A 25787-nucleotide genomic window follows, 5' to 3' on the forward strand; every position below is an offset into this window, starting at 1 on the left:
TGGACCCGCCGTCCCCACCCTCTGACCACTGGCTGGGAAGAGTGGATCTGGCTGGTGTTCTCAGAGCCCCGGAGCCGGGGCGGAGCGGGGCGGCGGCTCCCACGATCCCAGGGCCGTGCACCTGCCTCCTCCCCCTCCCCTGCCCCACCTGAGGGCTTGGGAACAAAGGTGCTTTGTACAGGCCGCACCACCTCATTATTTCGACTTCGGGAATGGGGCCGCGCGGGCCCCCAGCCCAGAGTGAAGGTGTGGGGCGGAAAGGGACAGGCGCCAACCCCAAGGTGGGCACCAGCTCACCGCTGAGGCTGGGGGCGGGGGTGGTTAGGGGGGATCCCAGGAGGCGATCTGTCCCTTCCACCGCGCTATCACTGGATGGACAAAAACGGGCAACATGCTAAGGTGAAGCTGGACGGGCTTCGTGGATCCTCGCCCGTGCCTCACTTTTTCCTCTTTCTGGCCAAAGGCCGTGTGCTCCTATTTAAATCTTCCAAATTTGTAATAAGGCTTCCTACCTACCCGGTACTAACGCAGACACGAAAGACGCGACCTCCCTAAAACGAACTCCCAGACAGTGGACTGCGTCGCCCCTCCCGCCGCCTCCCGACACGGTGCCGCCCCGGTGGGAGCTTGGCGACCCTGGCGCGCGCCTCGGCGCACAGAGGGTTAACAGGAGTTGCCTCTCCGAGTGGGGAGGCGGGGGTGCGCTCCCATTGGCGGAAAGTTACCCGGAGGCGTGGCCTGCGAGTGTCTGCACCCCACCCCCAGTTCCGCACCCCCCCCCCCCCACCTCCACTTTGTACCTTTCTCGCCGCGGCAGCGAAGCGGGCCGGGACCGGCCGGACCAGACCAGAGCGGACCCCGGGGGCGATGCGGCTGCTGCCCCTGCTGCGGACTGTCCTCTGGGCCGCGCTCCTCAGCTCCCCGCTGCGAGGGGGCTCCGGCCTCCGCCACGCTGTCTACTGGAACTCCAGTAACCCCAGGTAGCCGGGCCGAACCCGGCCGACCGCGGCCCGGGCCTGCGCGCTCCCGGGCCGGGCGCGCGCCCCACTCTCGCTCCGTGCGCGGCGCCGCCTGGACCCGGCCGCGCGCTGGGTCTCCTTTGTTTGAGCCGGCGGGGGAGGGGGAGGGGAGGGGCGAGGCGCGCTCAGGGCTCCCCCCGCCCGCACGTGTTGGGGGGCGGGCGGAGGACCCCAGCTCCGAAGGCTGACGGTGGGATCTCGGAGCCCGGAGCTGGGGGGCCCCCGGGTCTGCGCTCCGAGCCCCGCCCCCTCGCTTCTCCCTTCTCTCCCGCTGTTCCCCCTCTCCTCCGGCCGGAGCTTGGGAGGGCGGTCTGGAGAGGGAGGCAGGGGGCTCTACTCTTGTGAAAGAGCGTGGTTTACTCCCCTGCTCGCTTGGCCTCATTCACTATCTCTGCGTTCATCTCCGTCGTTCTGGGTCCTTCTATTTCTGTCCAGTCTCGGCCCTGCCCTTCCCGCTGAATCACCTTCGGGCAAGTCGTTTGACTCCCTAACCTCAGTTATCTCATCTGTAAAATGGGCTAATAACACCTGGTACCCTGGGAAATCAGCGGGCTGACCGAGGTCATGTGTGTGAAAGAGGTGCAGGCTGTACAGATACAAATTATTATTTTTCTCCCGAGCCTTTGAACCTCAGTGTTTTTGACTGTTTTCATTTTCCTCCCCAGTTCTCCCTGTCTCTCTCTGCTTTCTCCATCTGTTTGCCTTTCTGATTTTTTACTTGAGACAATCTGTGACTCTGTTCATTTGCTCACTCACCAACATTTGTTACGCAGGACGTGTGCTAGGATGCTGGATATAGAGAGATAAGACCTCAGCTCGGGCCTCTGGGAGCCCAGAGACCCCCAGGGAGGGCAGGCATCAGGACAGGTCATTACAATGCCAGCACCACGTGATAACAGCTATTGTCCTCCTAATTCCGAAGCGCTCTCTCTGTTCCAGACCAGTGCCTCTGAATCACTTGGAGAACTTGTTAGAAATTCAGGTTCCTAGCCCCCAACCCTCAGGTTTCTGGCTCATTCATTCATTCTGCAAATATTTATTGCGCGTTTGGGCAGGACACTTTTCCAGGCGCTGGGGATGCTACCTAACAATCATACCAAGGCCCAGCTTGTGTTCAAGTGGCTCTGAGCTGAATCCAGGAATCTGCATTTTTTAAATTTTTTTAAGATTTTTATTCATTTATTTATTTGACAGAGGGAGAGACAGCCAGCGAGAGAGGGAACACAAGCAGGAGGAGTGGGAGAGGGAGAAGCAGGCTCCCAGCAGAGCAGGGAGCCCAACGTGGGGCTCGATTCCAGGACTCTGGGATCACGCCCTGAGCCCAAGGCAGACGCTTAACGACTGCGCCACCCAGGTGCCCCAGGAATCTTCATTTCTGATCAGAACTCCAAATGCAGGTGGTCCTTAGACCACCCACTGAGGGATAGTTAGAGGCCTTTCATACGTTGCTCTGGACTGTGTGTATGGTAGGGAAGGGGGAAGGTGGTTCACGGTGTATAATGCTGTGGGGGCAGCCTGTCCCAGCCCTTCCCGCCTGTCCTGGCTCCCACAGGCAGCTCCCAAGAGGTAAGGAAGGGAGTCCTGAGTAGGCCAAAGATGAGTTGATATCTGGAGGGGCCTCCCCACATCCACTCCCTCCCTCTTCCTGCCTTCCTTTCTCCCTTCCTTTCTTTCCTTCCTGCCTTCCTGCCTTTCTCCCTCCCTCCCTTCCTCCCTCCTCCTTCTTCCTTCCTCCTTCCTTCCTTCCTTCCTTCCTCCCTCCTCCTTCTTCCTTCCTTCTTCCTTCCTTCTTCCTTCCTTCTTCCTTCCTTCCTTCCTTCCTTCCTTCCTTCCTTCCTTCCTTCCTTCCTCCTTCCTTCCTGCCTTCCTTCCTTTCCTGCCTTCCTGCCTTCCTCCCCCTTCCCCCCTTTCTTTTTTCTTTCTTTCTTTCTTTCTTTCTTTCTTTCTTTCTTTCTTTCTTTCTTTCTTTCTTTCTTTCTTTCTTTCTTTCTTTCTTTCTTTCTTTCCTGTGACATTCTTCTCCATTGCATTGAGATCTAGAAAGCAGTCTTCCTCTCTCTGCCTGTGCTGATGGGGACACTGTTCCCGGCGTCCGTCTCTGAGGCCGTACATCTCTGAGGCCGTGCCTGCACTGCCGGCCCAGATTTGTATCCTCGTGTCTGCGCCCCGGCTTCTTCGGGCAGCCGTACACCTGACGTTTACCGAGTACAGTGTTATGCCAGGCCCTCTGTGGGGCACTGGGGCTGGAGAGTTGCTGGCAGCTCCAGCCTGAAAGTGTAGGGTGTGGCGAGTGACCGTCTCAGGCTCCAGCCATGAGGTTATGGGCACCACAGTCCCTTCACCTCTCAATACCTGCAAATCGCCCCCCCCCCCCCATCTCTTGACTCTGTCTCTCAAGAGTTGTCAGGTTGGGAACCTCAGGCCTTGCTGAGCTGCTCCCTCTCCGGTGGGTGGGGGAGAGGCCGGCGGGGACCACCGAGCCCACCCCGTGAGCTGCCCCGCGCCCCTTCAGCCTGCACCTGCCTATGCCTGCAGGCTGCTGGGAGGAGACGGCCTGGTGGAGCTGGACCTCAACGATTACCTAGACATCTTCTGCCCGCACTATGAGGGGCCCGGGCCCCCTGACGGCCCCGAGACGTTCGCTTTGTATATGGTGGACCGGCCAGGCTATGAGGCCTGCCAGGCCCAGGGGCCGGGTGCCTTCAAGCGCTGGGAGTGTGCGCTCCCCTTCGCTCCCTTCGGCCCTGTTCGATTCTCTGAGAAGATTCAGCGCTTCACACCCTTCTCGCTTGGCTTTGAGTTCTTGCCTGGAGAGACCTACTACTACATCTGTGAGTGAGGGGGGCACACTCCCTGTCGGGGGGATGGGGCACCCTACCATTGCCACGGTCTAGGCAGAGAGCCTGAGGTGTGGGGAAGGGAGGGGTCTGGGAATGAAGGTGGGGGACCTGGGTCTAATACTGAGTAGGGAGACATCTAGGGGAGTCTGCAGAGAGGAGGAGAAAGCAAGAGGAGCCGGGAAAGGGGACATGATGGAGGGCACGGCTGGGGCCTGGCGCCGGGGTGTGGACCAAAAGTAAGGCGAAGCTTTCCAGGGAACTGGAGAGGAGACAAAGCGGAAGGTCTGAAGGAATCAGGCGTGCAAACTAGCCTGTGCTAACTTCTTCCTCCCAATTTCCCACCACCCAGCGGTACCAACTCCGGAGAGTTCTGGCAAGTGCTTGAGGCTCCAGGTGTCTGTCTGCTGCAAGGAGAGCAGTAAGTGGGTTGGGGTGCGGGAAGCAACCCTTCTGGCGAATGTGGGGCCCTTGGAGTGAGGGAAGTGGGGGCGAGTCTTGGAGCATCAAACCCTGAGGGGTCCAGGTGGGGTTTTCAGCTGTGGCCTCTGCTCCCCCATTTATCTTTGCGGGGGCTTCCACCGTACCCCTTTATGCTGGGCCAAGGAAATGGCATCTCCAGGGCAGTATCCCTCAAAGCCTCAGCTGAACTGGGCTGCGAGTGAAGAGCCCAGGCGCAGGGCAGGAAGGAGGCTGCTGAAGGGGACGGTCCCTCAGTGCTGCCCCTCCCTCGCAGGGTCGGAGTCAGCCCACCCCGTTGGAAGCCCTGGAGAGAGCGGCACATCAGGGTGGCAAGGGGGAGGCGCCCTCAGCCCCCTCTGTCTCTTGCTGCTGTTGCTGCTCCCAATTCTGCGTCTCCTGCGAGTTCTCTGAGCCAAGCAGACCCCTCCTGCTACCCCCAGGAGCGAGAGCTCTCCCAAGACTCCCTGGAGGAGGGGCCCCTGCCTCTCCAGCTGGCAGCGTCAAGCCAGCCAGACCAATGGAAGAGTGACCGGGAGGTCAGAGGGTCTGAGGTGACCCTTCCAGGGGCTGGCCCCTTATCACAGGCTGAAGAGGAGCTGCAGGGGAGCTGCACACAGCCCTGGGCACCCTGGAGCCCAGGCAAGACGAACATAGGGTCTCTGTCAGCTGCTTTGACCTTCTCATCCTGTCCCCCCAGAAAGACTGGGATTTGGCAGGATTGAATCCTTGAGTCTGTTGGGGCCAAGACCGAAGACCTGGGAACAGGTAGATTGGCAGACCAGGGCAAGGAGGAAGTCCAGGCCTGTCATCTGTGCCCAGTACCCTGTGGGCCTCTTCCCCGGGGCAGCATTTTCCCCTCCCCTGGGGGTCACTCACTTGTCTTCTGTGAAGACGGACTTGCTATGAGGTTGAGTATCATGCCAGTTTGTATTTTTATAAGTGTCTGGACCAAACCCTCAATAAACCACCCAACTTTTGATTGCTCTCCCCCATCTAGCACCCTCTGGCTCCTTCCTTGACACCCGGACTCCCTGCGGCCTCTGCTCTCAGCTTCACTTGGCCTGACCTCCATACCAGCTGTGCCCAGGCCATCTATTCCAGGCCTCCGTGGGCACCCCTCTGGGCAGTGTGGGGTGGGTGCCAGTGGCAGCTGTAGAGCTTGGCACCCTCTCCCACCTCCCTAGCTGGCTTCCTGTGCTGGGGAGGGGGCAGATGCCCCCGATAGCCCACCCACTTGGGGCACTGCCCAAGCCATGGTAGTACTAAGCAGCGCGTTGGGGCAAAAGCCAGGGCTGCTAGAGAGACAGCACCGAGTTTCAGAATGCCTGGGTCCCTGAGAGCTGGGCATCCTTCCCCCTCCCCAAGGGCAGTCTGGGCGGTGCCTGGCCTAGAACTGAGAAGGTGGGGTCAGATCAAAGCCTCCTTCCCCAGCGGCTTCTTTGTTCTTCGCTTTTATAAGGAGGAGGGGGTGGGGCCGAGGAGGGAGGGCCCCCTTTGCTCTCAGCCCCGCACTGTCTCTCCCACCTCTGGCAGGCGAGGCTATGATTCCCCCCCAAGCCGAACTAGAGCCCTCTTTCTGAACGGTGTCCTGGGTGGAGCCGGGGTGAGGGGTGCCCCTTCCCCCGCAGCTGTCATCCACCCGCCCCGGTGCCCCGCAGCCTCCGCTGGCACCGTGCCGGCCGGCCTGGCACCGAGCCAGCGATCGATAGGTGGATGTTGTGCTGATTAGCTCGGCCCGGCTGCGGCAGCGAGAGGCGGCGTGTGAACACGCGGGGCTGGGGGCGCCGGGGGGGGGGGCGGGAGACTGACAGACGCCGGAACTCTGGAAATCGCCGGCCCCTCCCCCACGCCTTCACACCCCGGTCAGACCCCGCTCGCTCTCGCTCATTGCACTGCTCTGCCCCGCGGGCGGAGCAGACGCCGGTCGACCCCTTCCCGGGTTCGAGGCCCCGTGCAGAAAACGCCGCGTCTGGAGCGCACGTGCCTGCGTGTTCGCGCGTCCGCGCCCTCGGCCCCACCACTCTCTTCCGCCAACCGCACAGGGCTGGGGCGACGAGCGGGTGGCCTCTGAGCTGGAGGGTGAGCCGCGGCTCGGCCTTCCGGTCCTGGGTTCGAGTCGCGTCTCCCCTGTCATCCAGGAGGGGGTCCGTGTGTCGCCGTGGGAACCGAGGGCACTGCTGCCTCCCCCCCCCCAGTAGGCGGGGCGCGCGGGGGCGACTGGTGACGAGCCCCTGGCTTCCACTGACGACGGTGGGGGTCTCACCCTGCGGCCCGCGGCCCCACACCCCCCTCGCCCACCCAGCGGGGCGCGCTCGCTGCCCGGTGTGCGGAGCCGGCAGGTGCGGGAGGCGCGGGTCGCGGGCGGCTGCCCCGCCCTCGGACACGCGCCCTCGCCCGCTCCCTGGGTCGCAAACGCTGGCCCGCCCGCCCTTTCCTCACACCTGGCCCTGCGCGTTCAGTCGGGCCAGCCCCGCCCCCCCCCCAAAGGGCCAGGTCCTCTCCCGGGGCCGAGGCGGGCTGAAGGTGCTGGGCGGCCTTCCGCGACTGGGCCCGACCCATGAGAAGGCCTCGAGGCGCGATCCGGGGCGCGGTTCCAGGAGGCTGGGCGGGCCTGTGAGTTTTGGGGCGTCACTGATATCCCCTAAACTCGGCGGCGCTGGACGGCCCAGGGTGGGGCCCTCAGTTCGCTGGGCCCGCCCTAGTCTCTCCCCAGCAGATGCGAAAACTGGTCATCTTTGCCTCACTCTGTCTCGTCTTTCCAAGAGCCTAGAACACCCGCGACCCGGGTTCTGCTCCACAATTTGCGGGGTTGCCAATCACCCTCTTTCCCTGTAAGCTAAACCCTGAAGCTTTGATCTTCTTATGTGACCCCTCTCTCTTTTCTTCTCTTCCAGTAGTTCTTTCCTTCCTCTGCTTATTCGTTCATTCATCAAATTGTGAGCTCCCAGCTCGCCCTTCTTTCAGCAGGCCACAGCAGCTGGGGTCGTCGGGGGATTCCCAACGGTGACGCAGTTGGAGAGGGGCACTCTGGCTTCCAAAGAGCCAATTGAATCCCGGGGCCTGGGGCATGAGGTCATCAGCGGTGATGCCCATTGGTTCAGGCCTGGACGTGGGGAGGGGGTCCCCATAGCAACCGACGGTGCGTCCGACCGTAACCTGGAGAGTGGTCGTTTCTTGAGCTCCAGCGGCAGCTTGGGTGACTGGGTTGGGGGCGGGGAGACCGGCGTGGAGCTCAGTTTCCCAGGTCCGGCAGCCCTAGCCCAACCAAGCTCCTATCATTCTCGAGATCCCTTTCCTCACTCCAAGTAATGGTCAGTGCCACTTACCCCAGGAAGGTTGGGGGAGGAGTACTGGCAACAGCGTTGGGGTCCTGGGTGCGGAGCCGCCGCACGGAATGCTAATCTGAGATCCTCCGGGTCTTATGCGTATCTGCGAATCGTCTGCGTCTCATTTGCATTCTCTTCATTTAAGGTCAAATTGAGCAGACATCACATCCCCAGCCCTGTCGCTTGTCTGTATCCCGACTTTATCCCTTAGCAGCTCCATAATTTATCTCTCCTTTTCCTGTTCCCTACCCCACCCCTCTTTTAGCCTCTGGTGTCTCCTCCAGCGGGAGCAGGCGCAGCCTAGCTAAAGCAGGAGGGAGTCTGCCTCTGCCTCTGGATGTTTGTTGACAGATGGGGAGGGCTGGTCTGTACTGTCTAGAGACTAAACTGGCAAAGCAAACCGTGGGGGGAGGTGCCCCGTGCTGGGTTGAGGGTCTCCAGGGCCAAATCACCCACAGGCCCGGCAGGGTGCTGGAAGGAGCGATGCCTGCTTCCAGCGAGGGGCAGGCCTGCCCACCTGTCTGGTGCCAGGCCAGCTTCCTTCCTCCAATTAAATCCTAATGAGGTGTCATTAACCCTTAGCTTGCCTGCCAGCCTCAGGTGGAGCTCAGATTCATGGTCTCCCACAGAACCAAGAGGGGGGGCCTTTGAAGAAGCTGAGAGGTAGTGGGGTCGGGGGCCAGGAGACCAGCAGGCAGGGCCAGAGGCATGGGCAGCAGGCCTTGGTTATCCTGTGTGCCGCGGAGGCACTCTAGACACAGGTGTCCCCGTCTGAGCCCACTTCCTCCTCATGCATCAGCCCCACAGTTACTTGTGCATTGCCCTACCTGCTCCTACTGAGACCGCAGGCTGGGGTATACACTTGCATCAGACAAGATCCTTTCCCTTCAGGAATCTTCAGATTGCTCAGGAAGGCAAACTGGCCGACAAATAATTATAATGCCAAGTGCAAATGCGACTACAGAGCTACGTATAAAGTGCTGTGGGGAAATAGGCTGTCCGAGGAGACCTGGGTTTGAAGGACAAAGTTAAAGGCAGGGAGGGGATGTGCAGAACTAGTAATGCCTATGTGTGCGACGCAGTGTGGGCCCGTGCTCAGGGGTGTTTTCCGGACTGCCGGTGTCTGCCCTCCCAGACCTGTATGTCTTGCATCTGTATGTATGTGTGCAAGTGTGTACGTGTGTTGTCTGGATCTCTCTGTGTCTGGAATCCCTTCTCCTGAACACACATTGTGGTTTTATTACAGATCAATGTTTGCCACGAAGCTCTCGTGCAGATTAGCCTGGACCTGCCCAGCCCAGGGGAGGGGAGTAGAGAGAACCGATGTTGGCTGTTTGGGAAGGGGTGGGCAGGCACCGTCTCCACACTCCGGGGGCCCAGACTCTTGGCTCCCCAGTTGGTAGCGGCTGGCCAAGGGAGGCAAAGGGGCTGTGGTAGGGTGTGCCCTCACTGTAGTCCCCCCTGGCCCTGGCTCCCCAGAGGAGACATGGGGGTTACAGCCACCACTCCCCACCGAGATCTCAGGCCCCCTCCCCCAACCTGTTCTGTCTGCAGAGGAGCAGGCCAGCTCAGACCTGTCTGCTGGCTCTCTCCTGCAGGGAGCAGATCCTTTCTACAGGACTCCAGAGGGCTGGGAATGCTGGAGCCTACTAGGAGGCCCGGTACTCCACCCCAGCCCTCCGAGGCTCTCTCCAGCCCGGATTCCCCCACCCACTCTAGGGAGCCGCTTCTCTGGGTCTCGCCCAGACATAACCATCTCCCCCAGGGATCCTCTCAACGGCCAGGCCAGGTGGAAGGTGGACGCTGGAGTTCTGGTGATGGGGGTGGGGCCAGCTGGGGGGCAGTGAGGCTACTCGGAGATCTCTGCCCAGTTCCCTCGCCTTGAAGCCACTTGCTGGCAAGCTCCACTTTGATGGCAGTAAAGAGAAGAGAGTCTAGATCTAGACAGAGTTTTAGGGGTTAAGAAGAGGCTCTGCAGTCTGAGGAGAAGGTCAGGGACCCCTCCTTCCACACTATCAAGGATGGGGACTTCCAAGGATGGGGCTGAAGCTTCCCCTGCCCCTGATTCCATCGAATTGTTTTCTGCCCCATCCCACTCCGCAAGCCCTGGGCCAGCTCTGCCACTGTGACAGAGTTTAGAGAAGCTTGGAGAGCGGGGCAAGGAATGGAAAAGAGAGCCCAGGGCTCCTCTCAGTGGGCAGACCTCAGGAGGGAATCCCGTAATAATAATGCTGATGGGGGCGCCTGGGTGGCTTAGTCAGTTGAGCATCTGCCTTCATCTCGGGTCATGATCCCAGGGTCCTGGGATCGAGTCCTGCATCGGTTTCCCTGCTCAGCAGGGAGCCTGCTTCTCCTTCTGCCGGCTGCTCCCCCTGCTTGTCCTCTTTCTCTCAAATAAGTAAATAAATAAACTTTGAAAAAAATAAAAACAATGGTGATGAGGGGCACCCGGCTGGCTCGGCTGGCTCTGCCAGTGGAGGTGGAGGTGGAGCCTGTGACGTGGTCATGAGTTCGAGCCCCACAGTGGGTGTGGAGATTACTTACAGTCTTTTTATTTTTAATTTTTTTTAAATTTTTTTTTAAAAGATTTTATTCATTTATTTGACAGAGAGAGAGAGATAGCCAGCGAGAAAGAGAACACAAGCAGGGGGAGTGGGAGAGGAAGAAGCAGGCTCCCAGCACGGAGCCCGATGTGGGGGTCCAACCCAGGACTCTGGGATCACGCCTTGAGCTGAAGGCAGAGGCTTAAGGACTGAGCCACCCAGGCGCCCCTTAGAGTCTTTTTAAAACCAAATACATGGATAAAACTAATGGCGATGAGGCCCCCCATGAATCAAGCGCCCCATGGGTCCCAAGCGCTGTGCTAAGTGCTCCCCAGGCCTGGGTCCTAATCTCATCACAAGCAACCCCTGGAGGAAGGGTATTCTTTTCCCTGCTTTACAGAGGAGGAAGCCGTCGGAAGTTAGGTGACTAGAAGAGCCAATGAGCGCTGGACCTGGCACTCAAACCCAAGAAGCCACACTACCTCCCTCTCAGCTTTTCTCGAAGCACATTCAGGGGACCCCACACACCTCTCACAACACCCCGGACATGCCTCCCCACTTCAGGCCGTGCAGCTTGTGGGGCCCATCAGAGGGACCAGGCCGTGACTAGGATCGGACGTGCTTATACCCCGAGCAGCTCGCCGAGCCCCGCGCCCTGGTCTCCTATGTCCTGAACCACACAGAGGTTTGTGCCGCGGTGTTCCCTGTCGGCAGGCGTGTGCGCGACTCCACGTCAGCTCAGGACCTCGCGCATCGCACGGCCATGCCGACCACAGGATCTCAAGAGTCAGCACACACACGCATCCCCCTCCTCTCAGCACCCAGGTCTCCAGGTCGGGGCCGTGGCGACAGCCTGCCAGCTCTGGGGCGCGCACACGGGCCCTGGGCGAGGTGCGGAGCCTGTGAATATTTCATGTCTGGAACAGGCGGCGGCCTCCCCCGCAGACACGCGTGCCCAGTCCTCCCTCTCGCAGGCTCCTTGTTTATTTGTTTAATGAATTATTTATCCATGGCCCCCCTTCCCTGCTGGTCTCCCCCTCCCCCAGGGCCTAGCCTCCATGATTTATTGAACACAGCTCAGCTCTGTGGTTGCCACCCGATGTCCTGGGAGCTGCCTTGGGCCACACAGCCTGAGTACTCCCTCTGCCCCCGACCTGTTCTGCTCCCTGCTTCCTTGGCCCCGAGAGGGGTGGGAGTGAGGCACCATGTCAGAGGGCTCCCAGGGGTCTGAATTCGGTGTCCCTGGAGAGAACATGGCAACCAGAGGGGCACCAGCAAGACGAGGGTCAGAGGCAGGTGCAGGCTGAACCCGCAGGAAAGAGAGAGGAGGCCTGAGGCCCTAAAGGGAGGACCGGCCCTATGGCGAGAACCCCAGCAGAGGCCCTCACCCTACAGACAGGGGTCTGTCCTGGCCCAGGCCTTAGACGCCAGTGTCTCAAACCGTAGCCTGTGACCCCTTGGGGTAGTGAAATCAAGAATAAATTTTATGGGTCTCAACCACCCCTTTATTTTAAAGAGACTTAAAACTAGAAGAGGAGAAACCTATCAGAGCACGTCCCCTGTAGTAAGGCTGACTATCGTTTCATGACACTCACTGCTCTGGTTATGTGAGTGTGTGTGTGCACACACGCATGTGCACACGTGTGTGCTGTTTTATAAAATATACATCTTGGAGTGCCTGGGTGGCTCGGCCAGGTAAGCAGCCGACTCCTTTTTTTTTTTTTTTTTTAGATTTTATTTATTTGACAGATGGCACAAGCAGGAGGAGCAGCAGGCAGACGGAGAAGTAGGCTTCCCCACGGAGCAGGGAGCCTGATGTGGGGCTCGATCCTAGGACCCTGGGATCATGACCTGAGCCGAAGGCAGACGCTTAACCAACTGAGCCACCCAGGTGCCCCAGCGTCTGAGTCTTGGCTTCAGCTCAGGTCATGATCTCAGGGTTGCGGGATCAAGCCCTGCATCGGGCTCCCCACTGAGAGGGGAGTCTGCTGGAGATTCTCTCTCTCCCTCTCCCTTTGCCCCTCCCCCACTCACGCTCGCTCTTGTTCTAAAATGAATAAATAAATCTTTAAAAAAATAAAATATACATCTTACTGTGGGTCACAGTCAGGAAAAACTTGAGTGACAGTTATAAACAGAGGCCTAGAACCCACCGATGACCCAGATGTCACAAAAAGAGGCCTAGGCTTCAGATCAGATCCCAGGTGTGTGGATAGTGGCCCCGAGCTTACACACAGAGACCCAATGCCCAGAGAGGCCAAGAGCCCGTGAGTGGAGGCCTACAGGCAGGCCTGGGCATCACAGCTGGACTGGAGGTCCATACCCCACATCAAGACTGCCACTTAGCTGGACATTTTGTGCATGGCACAAAGGAGTCGCCCACGGAGCTGGTAAAGGTGCCCTCAGCTCAACTCCTTCACCAAGATGGAGAAACACACAGGGCCACTTCCTGCTGAAGGAAACAGCACAAGGCACTGCTTGCGGAAAGATGCACTCTAAAGACTGGGTCTGCAGAGAGGGTGCTTATCCTAAAACACGCAAAAGCCCAAATCCGCCAGCAATTGATTTGGATAGAGGTCCAGTCAGAGCACCAGATCCCATAGACAGAGGCCTAGGCTCTGTAGAGAGTGTCCCAGAACTTAACAACCCGATAGAGCTGCTTAAATCCTAGAGAAAGGGCTCCAGACCCTGAAGAGAAGGGCTCAGTTATGGGGAGTGGGTACGGGGGTGCTAGTTTCTAAACAGGAGTATCTGAGTCCTGTAGAAAAAGCCTCACATCCATTAGTGGGACCTAGATTCTACAAAAAGGGATTTAAGCCTTCTAAAATGAAATCGGAACTCCTAGACCAAACCAGCCAGCTCCCACCCATATGTAAATGGGCAGCCCCTCTGCCAGCTGTGGGCCCTACAGAGAGAAGCCTCCCTTTGCATAGCAGGGAGTGTGGGGACAGAGGAGGAGGCTGGGATCCGGGGCACCTGGAGTAGGCAGGTTAGCATCATTTGGGTGAAACAAATCTCCCTGGGGGTGAGGAGTCTGGGGGAAGAGAGAGCTGTTTGCAAAGTCCCCCATTCCCACCCCAAGAGGCCTAATTTATTTTCTGGCTCCTGAGAAGGGAGAGGAGATCTCCTGGGGTGGAGGGGAGCTGAGGGAGGACAGAGCCTACTCTTGCCTGGCAGCAGCCAGGCACAAGGCCCATGCTGGATGGCACCATCCCCTGCCCCCACCGCAGCACCTGAGGCTGACTTGTGTCGGGACCCCTGTCCTGCCAAGGGTCAGCAGATGGACGGTGCCTGCTCGCCCTCTCTCCTGCAGTAAAGGAGAAAAGAGCACCACAGCCGTCTCCCCAGGCACCGTCGTTGGTGTGGATGGTCAGAACCTGATCTGACACCTGGTCCGTCTTAGTCTGAGCCTCTCCAAGAGAGAAGAAGTGAGGGCTGGACACCCTCAGGCCTGGATCTTAGACCCTTTCCCTCAACTCTACTTCCTGGGCCAAGAAGGGGCGGGAGGAGAACAGGGAACTGTGGTGTCAGGGGGCATGTGGGTTTGTGCGTGAGGCCCTGCGTGTGCGTGGTCTGGGGTGTGCTCCCATGTCTCTGTCTGTGGCTCTCTGGTTGTCGGAGCGCAGCTCCCTGTGTGTGTCGGCCAGGGGCCTGTGTGTGTGTAAACGTCTGTGTCCTGCGCTCTGGCTCTATGTTCCCTGGCTCTGTCCCGGAGAATGTGTGCGTGCAATGTCTGTGCTTGGGCGTCACTGTGGGGACAATGACGGTGAAAGCTGGAGCCTACGATCTGCCTTCTCGTCAGTGCGGCCAGGGGCGACCAAGCCGAGGGACACCACTGGCTGCCCCGGAGGGGCCCTGCTGGAGGGTGAGTGAGGAGTCCTCTGTAGGTGCTTGGGCCCTTCCAGCACACCCAGTATGGACATTCCCCGGGGGAGCTCCTCTCCCTCACCTCCAAAGAACACAAGCCTCATGCTCCGCTGGGGGCTTCGGGCCAGCTGCTGCCAAGTCCTTGGTGCCCACGGAGCTTCTCCACCCTGCAGCCCACCGGCCTCCTCATTCACACGGGAAGAGGGCCATGCAGGGAGCGGAGGGCAGACCGTTCAGAAGGAGCGGGGGAGGGGAGTCTAGTTCTGTTTATGAAGCGGTCCTTGGACCCCCAGCTCCTTTTCAAATCTCCCTCGCCCCATCCCAGGGATGGATGTGGTCACGGGAAATCGAGACCCCGGTTTGGGCCCCCCTAATCCTTCTCCAGGGCAGTCGAGACTGGGCAGCAGAAGGCCCGGGACCCGCGGAAGCAAATAGTAAACCTCGGAGGGAGAGAGGAGGTGCGGGCCGGTTGTTCCCGAGGGGGCAGCGTCGTCCCCACCTCTCGAGCGCCGCGCGCTCCGGGCCCGAGCGGGGCGGGGCCAGGCGGGAGCGCGCCCGGGGCGGGGCTTCGGGGGCGCGCCCGGAGGGCGGAGGGAAGGGCTGGGGGCGTGGCCTAAGGCTCGGGGGCCGGCGGCTGCGGCGGCGGCGGCGGCGGCGGCGGCGGCAGGGAGCGGAGACGCGAGAAGCCGGGAGCGCGGGGCTCAGTCGGGGGGCGGCGGCGGCGGCGGCTCCGGGGATGGCGGCGGCTCCGCTGCTGCTGCTGCTGCTGCTCGTGCCCGTGCCGCTGCTGCCGCTGCTGGCCCAGGGGCCCGGGGGGGCGCTGGGAAACCGGCATGCGGTGTACTGGAACAGCTCCAACCAGCAGTGAGTCGGGGGCCCAGGGAGCCCAGTGCGTCCCGCGTCTGCGAGAGGGGGAGCCGGTGGGCCCGGGAAGTCCTGAGGGCACCTGGGGTGGGGGTCCTGGGAGGCACGGCTGGGGGCTGGGAACGAGGGAGAGGGGGACACACTCTGTGGGCGTCTGTGAAACTCGCGGGGGGTGGTGTCTGAAAGAGGCTCTGGAGGTCTAGGAAGGAGGACTTGGGCCGTGCGGAGGAGGCTGCTCGGGGGACACCGCACCCCACCTTGCCTTCTCTCCGCACCGCCCCTGGAATAGCGTGCCCCCACCGCACAGTCCCCCATCTTCGCCCCCTTCAGCCGTGCTGGGCCGTCGCACGGGGGGGGGCAGGGATGACCCGTTTTCAGCGGTGAGGCTTTCGAGGGGTTCTGTCTACGACTCCTGCTTTAAAAGTGGGGTCCAGAGCTGAGGCAGGGAGTCCGGCCCTGCACCTCCTCAGAAGGAAGCCGAATGGGTTGCCCTGGTTGTGGGGGAAAGCCAAGCGGCGGTGAGCTGGGGCTGGGTCGCCGAGGCCGGGGTCTTGGAGGTGCTGCTTGGTGGGGATGGAAACGTGGGGTACCGGTGAAAGGAAGAGAGGCAGGCAGATGTCGGCGTGTCACACACGCACACACACGCCCGGCCTGGGGACGGCGTGTGGCTCCAAGTGTGAGCAGGCGTGCGCGGCTGTCAGTGTGCGTGTGTGTCTGAGTGTGTGATTTGTGTGTCTGCGTCGGCGATCGTCTGGGGGTGGGAGCGGGCGGCGGGGCGGGGAGGGGGCTGCGGTCGCTGTCCGCGTGGCCGGCCGCGTCTGGGCTGGGGTGGCTGCCGGCGCCGCCGCGGTCTGGGCGGGTGTCAGGGCGGCCGTGTGGTTTCCCGGGGTGTGTGGCGCGGAGGCTGGGTGCCGGCTGCGGGGCCAGGTCCTCGATCTGCTCAGTCCTCGCTGCCCTTGTCTTCTCCTCCCCGCCGTGCCTCCGTGTGTGTCTGTGTGTTGGGGGCATCCCTAGGGACGCGGGGGTCACTGTCACACCTGCCTAGGCGGCGGCGGCGGCGGCACTACCTCTGGCTTCCCACCCTGGGGGGCGACTCGGGAGCAACTGGCTAGGCCCCAGGGGAGGGGACCGGGAGGGCCGGGCGGCCGCGACCCCCAACCTCCCGGGGGAGGGGCTGCCGTTCGCCGCTCCGCTCTTTGTTGTTTGGGGCTCCGCGCCTCCCCCTCTCTCCCTGCTCGCGCCCGGAGTGTCAGACTGGGGGTGGGGATGAGCCAACGACGCCCCCCTCTCGCTTCCCATGGAAACCTCGGGGGTGGGGATGAGGCCCCTCCCCCCCGGAGCGGGACTCGAAGAACTCCGGGGGGTGCTGGGGGCTGACTCCCTGTTCTATTTAGCTCGTCCCCCTCCCTCAGACTCACACGTCCGCCTCCCCCCGCCCCGCTAGAGTCTGGCGGGGAGTGGAGAGTACGCAGGTGAGGGGCCACGGGTTCCCACCACCCTCGGGGCACCCCCCGCGTTCTTAGGGGAAGCCGGAGCCAGGGTGTGCAGGAACGGCTGTGGGGGGGGGTGTTGTTGATCAGGTTCCCCTCCCCCGCATACACCTGGGCTCAGGTGAAAGCCCTGGGAGGGGGTGGGGGAGCCCGGTTCCGGGAGCCTCCTGTCTTCCCCGCTCCCCCGCAGGTCTGGACCGGCAGAGGTGGGAGGGGGCGCGCACCCGGCTGGGAGGACGCCGCCGCCCCCGCCTCGCTTCCTCGGCCTTTGTTGCCGCTGCGCCCGGGCTCCCCGGCTCCCTCACTGCGGCAGCCGCGGCCCCATAAATCGTGAGAGCGACGTGCTCCGGAGCCGGGAGTGGAGAGGGCCAGGGAGCTGGGGGCGGGGCCGGGCCGAGCCACAGGCTCCTGCGCCCCCTCCCCCCGGTCACGTGAGCTGGGCGCCGGGCTCCCACCCCCTGTCACGTGCTGAGGGTCTCTGCCCCTTGGGGTCACGTGGAGAGGGTCTTGCGACCCCGCCTCCTGGGGTCACGTGGGAGGGTGCTGGTGGGGACACGTGCAGAGGCCTGCTTTGACAGACCTGGGGGCAGTGCCCTGCACGGCAGTCGTGATCTCGTCCCTCGTCCCCCCACTCAGGCTCTCGGTTTGATCCTCCAGTTGGAGAGATCAGTTCCCAACCTGGCCCAGAAACTAGAGATGAGGGGTACTATACTGGAAGGAAGAAGGAGAATGTGAGGTCGAGGGGGTCCCCTGAGCCCGGAATTGAATTTGGGGTGGGGGTGGGAGGACCGGCTGATGGCCAAATGTATGCCCCCTGGCCCTGTGCTTCATTGCTCTGCAGAACGGAGCAAGGCGCTATTATTCGCCCCTGACTCAAGAAGCCTCGGGAACATCTTTCTCTAGCCGGTTCCCTACCTCTTTCTCTCTGAAATGTTTCTGTTGCTGATGTCTCTTTCATTCACACGTTCATTCAGCAAATATTTATTGAGGCTGTACTATGTCCCTGTTGGTCTTTCCCTCTGCGCGCGTATTCTCCCTGCCACCGAGCCTCTGCCCCGCACCCCCTTGCCGGCCACCAAGAGCCGTCTCAGTCTCTGCTGTCTGGGGGCCTCCCCGATCGGCCCCCACGTCTGTTCCTTTCTCCACGCCTCCCTCCGTTCTTATTCTGGTCCTCTTTCTCTCCCTCTCTTTCGCTGTGTCTCGCTCTGTCCCCGCTCGGGGACCCGGGTTTGTTAGTCTCCCCTCTCGCTGCGCGCGTCTCCTCTCACTCCGTGTGTGTCTCGCTTTCGGCGGGTCTCTCGCTCTTCGCCGCCGCTGCAGATCAATAAACCTTCGCCGCCGCCCGCCGCTGTCGCAGGGAGGGGGCGGGGATGTGGGGCGCGCTGCCTCTCCCCCACCCGACCGACGCCGGCCGGAGAAGCCCGGAGAAGCCCGGGCCGCGGCCCGGGGATGGCGAGACCCGGCGGGGTGGGGCGCAGGGAGCGCCTGGAGGGGTGCGGGGGTGTGAGCGAGCACGCGCCGCCCCGCGAACGTTCCCGCCACCCACCCAACCCAAGCCGGGCGCGCGGACCCCACGCCGCGCGCACGTGGTCCAGCCTCGCCTGCTGGAGCGAGCGGCGCGCCGCCTCGGGGCCGCGCTAGAGGGGAGGAGAACCCGGGTCTGTGTCTTGCCATCTCTCCTCCACTTCTTTAGCTCTGCATCCCGGCTTCTAGGCGTGGGGGCAGGGATTAAACAAGTTCAGGGCCCCTTGGGATGCCTTCCCCACTCCCTGGTCTTGTTAGACACCCTGTTTACCTGTCCCTAATTGCCCCGCGGGGAGAAGTTTGCTCCTTCCCTGCTCCCCCGCCGCCCACCCCACCAGGCTCGAGCAGGCGGGGCACTGAAGGAGTTACAGAGAAGGGTCGGAATGCGCCCTGGAGGCGGTGAGAGCCGGGAGAGACGAAATAACGGGGTGAGGGGGCACCCCCTCTAGGTGGGGTGTGTCAGCACTCGCCTTTCTTCGGGAGGGGTGGAGGCCAGCAGGGGATGAAGGGAAGAAGAATAGAGAACTGTTTGAAGGGGCAGGCACACCCCAGCCCCCAGGTCCCCCCACGCACCCCCCAGGGATGGGGAGCTGCTGCCCTAGAGGAGGAGTTAGCTGCCGAGGTTTGCTGGGCCTGGTGGCACCTCTCTCTCCACTGCCAGGGGAGGGAGGATGACAGATTCAATTAAAGTGCCCAAGCCAAGCAGACACCTCACGCAGGTCTCCCAGGAGTTGGGACTGGGGACTCTGGCACCCGGTCCCTGCCCACCAGCCCCCTGCCCACTAGATACCAGCTGCCCACAGCTATTCCACAAGCCACTCTTCCTTCCACATGCCCAGCTTGGGGGGATTTCAGGGGCTCTTCCTGCCACCCAGCCCAGGGAGGGGTAAAAGATGGCTTCTCTTCACCGGAGCTCGTCCAGCCACCTTTCCATAAAGCTCGTCCCCGCCCTGTTGAGGAAACTGAGGTTACCTGTCCCAATAGCTCTGGCCTTGGCTTACTCCTTGCGAGAATGGGCTGTGTTGTAGGGGAATCTGGGCAGTGCCCCAGGGAGGGGCCACTTCAGAGCAGGGCTGGAAACCTAGGTGGGGCTCAAAGACGGTGGCTGTGCAGCAGTGGCTTTAGGCCCGGCTCCCTGTCCCTGGTGGCCCCCTACTCAAAGCCTGTGGGGGAGCAACACTAGTCTTGGAAGTTGGGGATAGAGAGGCAAACCCAGGTGGCGCCAGGAGCCAGGCCTGGTCTAACCCGTTTTCCTGCTCCCAGTGCCCCAGGCCGAGACTCCTGCCCACCTGAGTGCCAGGGCCAGGGAGGGGCCTAAGTGACCCATCACTCCCGTGGGAACCAAGTGGGACTGGTGGCATTCCTGATGACTCAAGAAGGCTGTGCCCATTCCTACTGAGGTGCCCGGGCACCAGCTCTCACCTCTGCTTATTGCCAGGCTTGGAAGGGAGTGCTTGGGGAGGGGGCGGCACAAGCCAGGCCAAGCAAGTAGGGTAAGGTGGGGAGGGACCCTCCAGGCTCCACCCAATTTGGAGGCCTCCAAGCTTGTTTCCCTAATGGATCTAATTACTATTTGTGGAACTGGGAGGTGCTTGGTGACACGGGGAGCCAGTCCCTCCCTTCAGGGTGTTCCCAGGGACTAGAGACCCCATTGGTTTGACATGCTGCCAAGTACCCCAGGCCTTCTGTGCCCACCATGTTCTCCTCTCTGACAAGATGTGTACATTCCTACCCTAAAGAAATTGGGGGGCACTCCTGCCTACTTCTCTGAGTTTCTTTCTCCATTCAGATGTTTTTCCCATCCCCGAACCACTAGGCACCACCATTAAGACCAACACTTTGATGATGCCTGGCAAGGCAGGTGGGGATTACAAGGGACCCAGCATCTGCTTCTGTGTCCCATAGAAGGATCAACGAAGTATGAGGCACAGCCATCTTGTCTGGGCACCATGCCCACTACTCTGCCTAGCACCATGAAGGGGGCAGTGGTGCCAGGTTGTGGAAGAAGATGGATGGAGATGGAAGTTTTGGCTGGCTGGCATGATACCACGTGGAGCCTTGGTGTTGAGTCCCTTAGTTCCCCAATCTGTTGTCTCACGTTATTGGGGACCTTAATTGCCAGTAATAGTGTAGAGAGGGCATGTGCGTGTGTGTGTGTGTGTGTGTGTGTGTGTGTGTGTGTGTGTGTGTGTGTGTCTGGGGCGGGGGATGCAGCAGGGGGGTGGGGGCAGCGAGAGACCCTGAGATGGCTGGGGGCAACCCATCCTGGTATGCAAGTCCAACACACATGCAGCCTAGCTCTTCTAGGTGAGTGCCGCCCGAGTGGACGGTGGACATATTTGTGTGTGCGCCACGGAACTTCTGCGTGTATGTGCATGAAGCCTGCACACGTGCGTCTGTGAGGTCGGGTCCTGGCCGACTGGCCTTGGGGCTGGACTGGCAACGGCAGGAAAGCATGCTGGGAGAGGTGATGGAGGGTGCGCATCTCTGGGATCCCCCTTGCTTTCCAGTCCCCTACCACTCCTCGCCAGTGGTGAATTATGGGGGATGGACAGAGGAAATCCGGGCCTGGGTCTGGGAGTCGCTGGGGCCTGCGCCGTTTCTGTGGTAACCAAAGCGTACGTTCCCTTCTCCCCCGCCTCTTCTTTAGAGGCAGGCCCGGCTTCCCTGCGCCTTGGCTGCCCTCTGGCGGCCACCAGGAGGACAGCACAAGGCGTGGGCGTTGAAGGCTAGTGTGGGACTGACTGGTGGCACTAGGGCCCTGGGGACAGAGACAGGGACTGAGAGGAGAGGCAGCTCCGAAGACCTAGGGAAGGTCTGCGGAGCGGCGACGTGGGAAGAGGGTTGGCGTGGGGTTTCTTCTCCCTGACCTGCTTCCTCTCTCCCGCAGCCTGCGACGAGAGGGCTACACGGTGCAGGTGAATGTGAACGATTACCTGGATATTTACTGCCCTCACTACAACAGCTCGGGGGTGGGCCCCGGGGCGGGGCCGGGCCCCGGGGGCGGGGCAGAGCAGTACGTGCTGTACATGGTGAGCCACGCCGGCTACCGCACCTGCAACGCCAGCCAAGGCTTCAAGCGCTGGGAGTGCAACCGCCCGCACGCCCCCCACAGCCCCATCAAGTTCTCGGAGAAGTTCCAGCGCTACAGCGCCTTCTCGCTGGGCTACGAGTTCCACGCCGGCCACGAGTACTACTACATCTGTGAGTGACGGCCGGGGGCGGGGCTTGGGCGGGGCCTGGAGGAGTGAGCGCCGGGGTGGGGCCCCGAGGGGGCGTGGCCTAAGTGTCGCGGAGGGCCGGGGGCGGGGCCTAAAGAGCGTACCTGGGAGGCGGCCAGGGGGTGGGGCCTAAAGAGCGTACCTGAGAGACGGGCAGGGGGTGGGGTCCCCGGGCTGGGGTCTTGGGGGCTGGGCGGGGCCGGAAAAAGTGAGTGAGGGCCAGGGGGTGAGAGGGCCCAGGGGCCGGGGATGGAGGGTGGGGATGGGCCTAAAGGCGAGTGTCAGAGTGCAGGCCAGGGATGGGGTCCGCAGGGGCCGGGGATGGGGGGTGGGGGTGGGCCTAAAGGCGAGTGTCAGAGTGCCGGCCAGGGGATGGGGTCCGCAGGGGCCGGGGATGGGGGGTGGGGGTGGGCCTAAAGGCAAGTGTCAGAGTGCCCGCCAGGGGGTGGGGTCCGCAGGGGCCGGGGATGGGGGTGGGGGGTGGGCCTAAAGGCGAGTGTCAGAGTGCCCGCCAGTTGGTGGGGTCCGCAGGGGCCGGGGATGGGGGTGGGGGGTGGGCCTAAAGGCGAGTGTCAGAGTGCCTGCCGGGGGTGGTGTCCGTAGGGGCCGGGGATGGGGGGTGGGGGTGGGCCTAAAGGCGAGTGTCAGAGTGCCGGCCGCTGGTGGGGTCCCCAGGGGGCGGGGCCACGTGGTTGCCGCGTGGTCCGCGTCCCTGGGCGCGACACCCGGGATGCCGCGTGGGGCCTGGCGGCCTTAGGGCTTCGGCTCAGACGGCGTCTGAGGCTGAGAGAGGGTTAGTGACAGCCCGACGTTTGGGTCAGGGTCACTGCTTCCGTGAGGGACGCCCCGGGACTGAGACCTCAGGGCTCAGGGTTTGTGAGCGCTGGGACCAAAGGGGCTTCTCGGACTGACGGCGGGGCCACCGTGGCTCGCGACCAAGGGCCGGGGAGCCGCGGAGCCGCGGAGCCGCCGCCCGGGCGGGGGCGGCGCGGTGGGGCGCGGAGCGGGAGAACGCAGCTCAGGCCCCGTCTCGTCCCCAGCCACGCCCACCCACAGCCTGCACTGGAAGTGTCTGAGGATGAAGGTGTTCGTCTGCTGCGCCTCCAGTGAGTGCCGTCGGCGCCCAGCCGCGACCGCGTCCTCGGCTCCCTGCTTCGGGGCTCCCCTGGCTCCCGGGGGCGGAGGGGGGGCACAGGAGCGGGGACTCGCTCCCCAGCTGTAGCGGGGGGGATCCTGGCCCTGACTCTCCCCTCCTCTCTCCCACCCGCACCCCGCCCCGCAGCATCGCACTCCGGGGAGAAGCCGGCCCCCACCCTCCCCCAGTTCACCATGGGCCCCCATGTGAAGATCAACGTGCTGGGTGAGTCTGCGCAGCGCCCTCTGGTGGCCACTGCTGGAACCGCAGCCCCCTCCCCGGTGCCTGCTCACCTCGCATGCCTTCCCGGGGGCACGGATCCCTCCTACACCCCCCCCCGTGGGTGGTCACGTCCCGGCTCCACTGCTGCTGCCGCTGCCGCGTGCCCTGCCCGCGCGCACAGCCCAGCCCTCACCAGTGTCTCTATTCATCTGCCCACAGAAGACTTTGAGGGAGAGAATCCCCAGGTGCCCAAGCTTGAGAAGAGCATCAGCGGGACCAGCCCCAAGAGGGAACACCTGCCCCTGGCGGTGGGCATCGCCTTCTTCCTCATGACACTCTTGGCCTCCTAGCTCTGCCCCTGCCTAGGCGGGGAGACGTGGGGCTGGGAAAGGGCAGGGAGACTTTGACCTCTCCGAGGGAAGCCTAGCTGTGGGGCCTAGATCCCTCCTCCGATGGCTGGAAGCGGGGTCTGCACCTTCATCTGTGCCCGTCCCCTTTGCCCCCTCTCTCCCCACGTAGGGCACTGTAGTGGACCAGACGCAGGGACAGCCACGGGTCCCAGGTGGCCTTGTGGCTCTGGTACCTTTCTCTGACCCCTGGTACCTTCCCCTGTTGTCACCCTGGAGACAAGTATGCCCCAGAGAGAGCAGATCCAAGCGTGGGAGGCACCCCCATCATTCTCTTCTAGGGGCAGAACACAGGGAGGGGACTAGATGGGCGAGGGGGTGGCCCACTGCCCCCTTCCCCTGTTTACAGCAATAAGCACGTCCTCCTCCCACTCCTGCTCCCAGGATTGTGGTTTGGATTGAATCCAAGTTTACAAGTAGACACCCCTGGGGGGCGGCGGGCAGTGGACAAGGGTGACAGGGGTGGGCATTGGGGTGCCAGCAGGCATGTACAGACTCTATATCTCTATATATAATGTACAGACGGACAGACTCCCTCTCCCTCCTTAACTCCCTGACCTTCCTTGACATCCCCTCCCAGCTTCAGACCCCTTCCCCACCAGGCTAGGCCCCCCCACTGGGGGACCCCCTGGCCCCTCTTGTGTCTTCTGTGAAGACAAGACCTATGCAACGCACAGACACTTTTGGAGACCGTGAGACAACAACGCCCCCTCCCCTCCAGCCCTGAGCCAGGACCCAAATCCCACGACCTTGCCCCGCCCACCCTCTGTGGCCCCACCCATCCTCCCGGGCCTTTTTCAAGTGCTTTGGCTGTGACTTTCATACTCTGCTCTTAGTCTAAAAAAATAAACTGGAGATAAAAATAACTAAGTGTGTGTGATTTCAGGGGACATCTCCCTTCTGCATGCTGGTTAAACCCCAGGTCACGGGGCGGGGGGGGGCAGACTCCGGCGGAAGGGTCCGCGGAGCACCTTCTGTGGCTCAGTCTCCCTTAAGGAGACAGCTGTGTGTGGCGGGGGCCACAGGGGCTTCGGAGCTGGGCCTGGCAACCTTTGGGCAAATCATTCACCCTCCAGGAGGCTCACATTTCCCCCCAGAGGTTTGAGCTGGGCTGCAGGTGTCTCAGGGCCAGTGTGAGGGCGCCATGGCTGAGGCTCAGGATGGTTTCTCCTTGCTTCCCATTCGTTCCACTCTGCAATCAGGGTCTTGACTGGAGTTTCTGGGTTTCAGGGGGGTTGCGAACCTAGATAGGGAAAAAAATCACCTTTGTTTTCACGTACCTGTAACTGAAATTAAACATTCTTTTATGTACTTGGGCAACAAGCCAAGAGGGCCTGTGTCTTTGTAACCAACAGAAATCACAGATGCTTTCAGGCTCCACTGCCGTTTCTGAAGGTCTCTCAAAACACCGTGTGTTCTCATCACTACTTTGAAAGGACCATGGTTGTTAGACTGTCCTTGTTTTTAATGTGTTAATAAAGAAGCCTATATATTTACTACACCAAAAAATGTAAATGTTTTGATAACTGTGTTTCCATGTAATTGGTTTCCTTTATAATCCTTTGTAATTTTATTTTATTCATTTAAACCATTATGGCCCAAGGGCTGAGAGTGTGTTGGGGCTGGGGTCCCACATAACTCCAGCGCCCTGCGGCTATCAGACAGAGCAGGCGGAGAGGTCACATGGCCCCTCCAGGCCGGGTGGGGTCAGGCTTGTGCAGGCGGCACTGTGGGAGGAGGGGGTGACAACAGGAGCCAAAACCTGCCAGGGACGCGGGGCCTTATGGCCAAGCTGTGCACCCTTGGGACCCCATCCCACCCCAGTTCTCTAACTGGGCAGGCTGGGTCCTGACTGAGGGCCCCTCCTCTGCCCCTGTGGCTCCTGCCAGCAGCATCCCGAGAATGAGCCCTCCCTGGCGGCAGGGACTAGGTCTTCTCCCCACTCTGCACCCATAAAATATGGGAAATGGAATTTCAGCTGGACCGTGGCACGTAGGTAGGTTTCCTACTGGCAGAGCAGGGAGACGTGTGGGGAAAGAACCAGGGCAGCCGGGCGACCAGTCTGAGGCTCCCCACCAGAGATGAGACTGAAGAGGTTGGCTCATCCATTCCAGTCCTTTGTGGATTCCAGCGACTTCCTGAGCACCTGCTGAGTGCCAGGCTCTGGCCTGGGTACTGGGGATGCAAAGACAGTCTCTGCCCTCACATAAGCTCATATAGCATGTGTCGATACGTGAAGAGGAATCAGTAACACACACGGGCAGGACCCTATAACCAAGTGCTCTATGGCTAAACGCCCGGGGAACACACACCCTCCTGTCTGGAGACAGGGAAGAGGCTGCTGGGAGGAGGGGGTGCACACAGCGGGGGTCCAACTGGGGAAAGTAGGGAAGGCCTTGAAGGAACCTAAACAGTGGGCCTAAGCTGCAGGCTCCTCACATCCCAGGGCCACATGGGACAGGGGCTGGCATGCTTGGGGGGGGGGGGGTGTGCTTAGTAGGTTCAAAATCCGGCAGTCCCTCAGCACCTGGGTGGCTCAGTCAGTTAAGCGTCTGCCTTTGGCTGGGGTCATGGTCCCAGGGTCCTGGATCCAGCTCCACATCAGGTTCCCTGCTCAGCTGGGGGTCTCCCTCTCCCTCTGCCCCTCCCCCAAGCTCGTGTTCTTTCCCCCTCAAATAAATAAATAAAATCAGATTTTATTAATTTATTTGACAGAGAGAGAACACAAGTAGGCAGAGCGGTAGGCAGAGGGAGAGGGAGAAGCAGGCTCCCCGCTGAGCAGGGAGCCCGATGTGGGGCTTGATCCCAGGACCCTGAGATCACGACCTGAGCCGAAGGCTCACTGAGGAACCCAGGTGCCTCCAAAATTT

At 61.5% G+C, this 25787-nt stretch overlaps 1 protein-coding gene across 4 annotated transcripts; it reads left to right on the plus strand.

Annotated features, from left to right (window-relative positions):
* The first annotated feature begins 792 nt into the window (after window positions 1–792).
* On the plus strand, window positions 793–23768 carry LOC123783448 (ephrin-A3). Of its 4 annotated transcripts, none has more exons than XM_087854734.1 (5): window positions 793–980; window positions 20823–21136; window positions 22194–22259; window positions 22436–22513; window positions 22730–23768. In XM_087854734.1, the coding sequence occupies exons 1-5, from the start codon at window positions 868–870 to the stop codon at window positions 22858–22860; spliced, it is 702 nt and encodes a 233-aa protein (XP_087710860.1). In that variant the 5' UTR covers window positions 793–867; the 3' UTR covers window positions 22861–23768. The 4 variants fall into 4 exon arrangements, with proteins under 4 accessions (XP_087710860.1, XP_045640179.1, XP_045640167.1 ...); XM_045784211.2 differs by lacking the exon at window positions 793–980 and adding an exon at window positions 14779–14918; XM_045784223.2 differs by lacking the exons at window positions 20823–21136; window positions 22194–22259; window positions 22436–22513; window positions 22730–23768 and adding exons at window positions 3555–3850; window positions 4209–4277; window positions 4593–5310.
* Window positions 23769–25787: the final 2019 nt, after the last annotated feature.

Source organism: Ursus americanus, chromosome 2 (assembly GCF_024610735.1).
Source record: "Ursus americanus isolate L20-20 chromosome 2, mUrsAme1.1.p, whole genome shotgun sequence".
NCBI lineage: Eukaryota > Metazoa > Chordata > Mammalia > Carnivora > Ursidae > Ursus > Ursus americanus.

Excerpts from the sequence above, each read along its gene's own strand:
- LOC123783448 (XM_045784211.2), top strand. The coding sequence starts at position 14,791 with ATGGCGGCGGCTCCGCTGCTGCTGCTGCTGCTGCTCGTGCCCGTGCCG. Across the intron at positions 14,919-20,822 it reads TGGAACAGCTCCAACCAGCA|CCTGCGACGAGAGGGCTACA; the intron begins GTGAGTCGGGGG and ends TCTCTCCCGCAG. Across the intron at positions 22,514-22,729 it reads TGTGAAGATCAACGTGCTGG|AAGACTTTGAGGGAGAGAAT; the intron begins GTGAGTCTGCGC and ends ATCTGCCCACAG.